Source organism: Nuphar pumila, chromosome 4 (assembly GCF_984573655.1).
Source record: "Nuphar pumila chromosome 4, dmNupPumi1.hap1.1, whole genome shotgun sequence".
In the NCBI taxonomy this organism is placed as follows: domain Eukaryota; kingdom Viridiplantae; phylum Streptophyta; class Magnoliopsida; order Nymphaeales; family Nymphaeaceae; genus Nuphar; species Nuphar pumila.
The window spans coordinates 8771780-8777427 of NC_143252.1; the positions used below are offsets into that span (position 1 = coordinate 8771780).

The following is a 5648-nucleotide window of genomic DNA, read 5'->3' on the forward strand; positions in this document are numbered from 1 at the left end:
GAGTCTGGCCATTTTAGGGTTGCTGACGGGCCAGAAAATGACTGGAAAACTCTTTTTAATGCATTTTCCACCATTGGTGGTGGCTAACTGGCCATTTTTCCGATAGACACCAGTCGGGAAATGGCGGGCCTAGGGTTGCCCAGCACAAGCAAGTCATTTCCCTGCTGGTGGCTAACCAAATAAATGAATCATTTTTTTTCTGTTTTTTTATTTGTAACTCGAAGAAACTGCACCTGGCATGAAGACCTAGTCCGCTCAGCCTGTCATACCTACAGTTGTTGGGTTTGGGTTAGGACTCCTGCCCTTGGGGCCTATGCTATGTGTTAGCTTGCGCAAAGGGACGATGCCCATGAGAATCGAATCTTGACTGCCCTTCCTCCTTCTTCTTCCTCTTGGTCAACCCCGAAAGAGAGCCGATCAGACCCGACGTTAACCCGAGTAGCGCTCGATCGCCTGCTGGAGATGGTGCCGACGTAGCAGAAGTAGAAGCTGTGGGAGGGTCCTCATCCCAATCGGCCTCTTTCAACCGTAGCATGGGCCAGGTAGGAGTCTGAATTTCCTCCACGTCACCTGCCAGTGTGGGCCCCTGAAGCCTGCCTTCCGCAGCGTTTCAACAAAAACTGCCTCCCAGCCCCCATCTTTGCACCCTTACTTGTGAGCACTCTACAAAATATGTGTGCTTACAACGAATGTAACTCTACTGTTTTTTTTTTTTTGTTTTATGAAACTCTATTATTTTCTAAGGATTTTTAATAGGAAAGTGTAGAAAATATTAGAATTCTACATTTTGAGTTGAGGATTTTTTTTTTATATATATACATGGGTTTGGGTTTGGGTTTGTTGGTTTGATTTGTATAAGCCTTCATCTAATGATTAGATGGATTTCTTTCTTTACAAAACAATGATCGAATGAATTTCTATTTCATTATGGATCCAAATATAGGATATAGTGGATTCTATTTGGGTCTTGGGTTAAGTTTAGATTAGGGCTGGTAAACGAGTCACACAACATGTTCAGGCTCGGCTTGTTTACCGGTCGATTGAGCTCGTAGTTTGGCTCATGTTCATGTTTAGCCGAGCCGAGCTCGAGCTCGAGCTAGGCTCATCCCTCAATGAGACAAGCCAAACACGAACTGATTCATATAAAAACATTCTATGTTATTTATATATGAAATATATATATTTATATATATATATAGAGAGAGAGAGAGAGGGAGAGAGAGAGAAATGGGTTTATGCTAAACTCAATTGGTTCTAAACGGCTTGCTAAATAGGTTTTTGAGCTTTTCTGGTGCTTTTTATATGGTTTCTGCTCTATAAATGTGTTGGGTATGGTCGATTTACTAAGAATCCATACTTGGATTTTTGATGAAAAAATGATGTTTGGAGCCTCAAAAATTTATAAAGGTTTTGGACCACTGATTCTTCGAACTTTATAAAAAAAACCACCCATGTGTTGGAATCAAACCCTTCAAGAGTTGATCCCTATAAAATCTAGTACATAGATCACATCTATACCATCAGAATTTAAAAATAAAATGAAAAAAAAAAACTCGAAAACCTATTTAGCACAAGGTTTAGCACCAAATGGGTTTACCACAAGCTCTGCGAGGCGAACACGCTATGTTTGGGCTCGACTTGTACGCTAAGCCAACTGCTGGTGGCTCAGTTCACTAGCTATAAGAGCTGACTATGAAAGAGCTCGTGACGAGCTGAGTCACGAGGTGCTCGGTTCACTTGACAGCTCCAGTTTAAATATTTTAGTTCAAATTTAGTTTATAACTTAACGGGCTTCCCGTAGGCTGGTCTGGGTTCCGCACCAAGTAGATTGTGTAATATTTGTTAAATAACCAATAAACTTATTATATATAGTCCACATGTAAACGATATCCGATGTTGACGACAAATGGCTCTCAGATTTTCAGATTCATTTGCTCTCCGAAGACACCATCCTCCTCCACCAACACCCATCGTTCCGATCCATGTGAGTCCACTCCTTCAAATCATGTAAACTACTACAGTAAATGCTTTTCTTGTTCTGCAACTTTGCATCTCAATTCCACACTATTTATTGAACGCCACTCTACTGTATTCTGCAGAAAGAAAGCACACCAAGCTCATTGTTTCTCTTTTAACAATTGTGTAAATGAATCATCTGCAGCACCCACTTCAGGATTTTGTTTTGAGGAAGAGCGTCAGTCAAGTTTCTCCTAAATTTGGTAGAAATAAGAGGTGCCCAACTAAGGATTTCCATTCTTGTGGTGAATTCAGCAGAAAGGGCGGGTACCCATCTGGGATCTTCCACTTCTGTGACGAGTTTGGCAGGAAAAGAGTGTGCCCAGTTAGGGCTTCTACAACAACTGATTCAGCAACATTGCCTTTGCTTGGTAGTAGGAGCTCTCAGGATATCAACGTTTTGGTTGTGGGTTCAACTGGGTACATTGGAAACTTTGTTGTAAAGGAACTGGTGAAAAGGGGTTATAATGTGATTGCAGTAACTAGAGAGAGAAGTGGAATAAGAGGGGGAAACGGCAAGGAAGAGACGGTCCGACAGCTAAAGGAAGCCAATGTTTGCTTTTCTGATGTAACGGAATTGAGTGCCCTGGAGAGCTCCCTTGAAGTGTTGGGAACCAGAATTGATGTAGTCGTTTCGTGCCTGGCGAGTCGGTCGGGCGGTGTTAAAGACTCGTGGAAGATCGATTACGAAGCGACAAGGAACAGCCTTCTTGCTGGTAGAAAATTCGGGGCCGTTCATTTTGTTCTGTTGTCTGCAATCTGTGTTCAGAAACCCCTCCTTGAATTCCAAAGAGCAAAGCTGAAGTTTGAGGCAGAATTGCAGAAGGAAGCAGAAAATGGGGATTTCACCTACAGCATTGTTAGGCCAACGGCTTTCTTCAAGAGTTTAGGAGGGCAAGTTGAGTTGGTGAAGGATGGGAAGCCATATGTGATGTTTGGAGATGGGAAGTTATGTGCCTGTAAACCGATTAGCGAAGAGGATTTGGCCTCTTTTATTGTTGATTGTATCTCATCTAAAGATAAAATCAACAAAATTCTTCCAATTGGAGGGCCAGGTAAAGCATTGACACCACTTGAGCAAGGAGAGATGTTGTTCAAGCTGCTGGGCAAGGAACCCAAGTTTCTGAAAGTTCCTTTGGGTGTGATGGACTTCGTGATCGGCATTCTTGATTTTTTGGTTAAAATCTTTCCATCTCTGGAAGATGCTGCAGAGTTTGGAAAAATTGGAAGGTATTATGCTGCAGAAAGTATGTTGGTGCTGAACCCAGACACCGGTGAGTATGATGCAGATGCAACTCCCAGTTACGGGACGGATACACTGGAAGAGTTCTTCAAGCGGGTAATTAGAGAAGGTATGGCCGGCCAAGAGCTAGGCGAGCAATCAATTTTTTGATATCAGATATCAGACATAAGCTGTACCCCGGGGAATAGTTATGCAGTTGCATTCTATCTTTGGAAGGTGAGAGAGGCCGTGGAATCTTGGCTACAAAAGAATGGGCTTCTAAGGATTTTTCCTGCAACTGCTCTCTGATGACAAGTTGAATGCTTTAGTTGTGGTGTCTATGATCAGTTTATATTGCCAAAAGTTAAAATGAGGTTAAGCACAAATAATCTACTATGAGTTTTCCGTGTACACTTTGTTTTTCTGTTGATTTTTTATTACTCAGAACTTATTCTTTTAGTTCTTTTCCAAAGGACTTGTTGCATCTGTGCATGATCTTGCTTCTATTACTTATCTTGATAGAGAAACTTTTTCTCTCTGATGCCATTACCAGTCATTTGGAATCTTATGGATTCTTTTATAATAAAATGCTATCACCTTTGACATTTTTTATTCTGGAGGTTAAGAACTGTTTAAGTTGCTTGAAATGAGCCATATATGTGGAACAAATATGAACAGATAATTTTGGGGGTTGCTCTGGAGTCTAGATGACTGGGATGATTTGGCCACAGCCTGAAAGTTTTGTCCTCATCAAGAATAGGATCACATCATATATGTTGATGCACATATACTTGAAGGCATACCCTTTTCTTTCTTTACCTAATTTTTGGTCTTGGTAGATTAGGCTTAAGTGCAAAGAGCTAAACCGTGCACCAAATTTATACTAGATGATGTGCAATGCTGGTGGCAAAATTTGTACAAGATGGAAGGTCAGTTTGAATTGCAGTAGAATTCCATAAAGTATGCTCATAGTTCTCTAAAATATCCAGTGATATCTAGTTGAACGCTAACATGGACCTGTCATGTCCTGTGGGTCTATTTATTTATAGTCACTTAGTCAGCCTATTCTTAGCTCTGAAACCATTGTTCCTTGATTTAAAATATACTTGGGCTCCTAAGATTCTGGGTGAAAGACAAGAACTTTTCATTGGAAAGTCCTTCTAGGATACTGTGGAACTTCCAAGTAAAAAGTTGTCTGTTTAGAGTTGTAGTGTCATCTTAATTCTAGGGATAGAGAACCATAGCCTGTATTTTTGGTATCTTCTCTAGATCAGTTGATTTCTGCAGTTTTTTTGATGAAGTATTTCTGCAGGTTGATTGAGAAAAAAATCAACGTTTTTTTTTTTGTGTTTTAATTCTGGAGAGCTTGTGTGGCTGATGATAACTCCATGTCAGAATAGCAAGTACCGAGAAATCCAAATAAGTATAAAAATATCTGCTCCAGCTCTGTTGGCCATCTGTAAGTTATGGAATCAATCGATTCAATCCTAGTGCAAGGGATCTCTTTGCCATGCTAAGATGTATTAGACTGCCTGCAAGGTTGGGTAAGGTTGTAACACAGAATCCTCCCATGTGGGTCATTCATATCAGATGTTGGCTGAGGTTGTTGTGGTGTACTTGGTATGATGAGAAAAGATTGAGAAACCTCTCTTTTTTATTACTCTTATAAGTATGTCTTGGTTGAGAAACCAATCTGGGCAATTTTTCTATGCTCTAGGTTGAAGTGAACTCTTTACTTCTTGCTCAAATCATCAATAGGGCAGTAACCAGGCTCCTTGGTACTTATTCTATCAGCTTCAAGACTGTCACAAATCATAAGTGTTGAGCCTTTTTAAAGGATTGATGATTTCATATGCATAGAGAAAGTAATGCAGTTTCTGATATCAAAAAATTGGCTTTGGAAATGTGGTCCATTCTTGGACATCCACTTTATTGTTTCTAAACTAATGCATGGTTTCTGTCCCTGGTCTGAAGATTCTGAACCTCAGTAGCAATTTGCAGCAAGATTTTCAGTTTTTGTGTTACTGTTCTTTGTCCAAGAGAAAAACAAGAAAAGAAGAGGCAACGGCGCAGTTGCCACTACAACTGTTGTTTCGTAGTCCAAATTATTATAATGGTAACTACTAAACAGAAAAGAAAACCTGGTACACCATAAACAATAAACAATATTTCAGCGAATGACAAGCCTAAGACTAGTCCTTCAGCTTTGACTTCACTATATAAGCTGGACTTCCTGAAAAAAGGTAGTATGCAATGTTGAGGTTTGGTTATTCCAGGATGAGGTATTAAAGCTTTTGTCATAATGGGAGAACACCTTGCTTTTGTGATACAGATTGAATGCTGTTCTAGAAGAGATGCTACTGTTATTACAGTTTCTGCTGAGAATAAAGCATTTGGGCATTTCATTTGT

The 5648-nt window shown here is 40.2% G+C and overlaps 1 protein-coding gene across 1 annotated transcript; it reads left to right on the forward strand.

The window, feature by feature from the left end:
- The first annotated feature begins 1903 nt into the window (after positions 1-1903).
- On the forward strand, positions 1904-3850 carry LOC149839275 (divinyl chlorophyllide a 8-vinyl-reductase, chloroplastic-like). Its single transcript, XM_090002424.1, has 2 exons — positions 1904-1984; positions 2162-3850. Exons 1-2 carry the CDS (start codon positions 1907-1909, stop codon positions 3407-3409), a joined length of 1326 nt encoding a protein of 441 aa, XP_089858550.1. The 5' UTR covers positions 1904-1906; the 3' UTR covers positions 3410-3850.
- The last annotated feature ends 1798 nt before the right edge of the window (positions 3851-5648 follow it).

Excerpts from the sequence above, each read along its gene's own strand:
- LOC149839275 (XM_090002424.1), top strand. The coding sequence starts at position 1,907 with ATGGCTCTCAGATTTTCAGATTCATTTGCTCTCCGAAGACACCATCCT. Across the intron at positions 1,985-2,161 it reads CACCCATCGTTCCGATCCAT|CACCCACTTCAGGATTTTGT; the intron begins GTGAGTCCACTC and ends AATCATCTGCAG.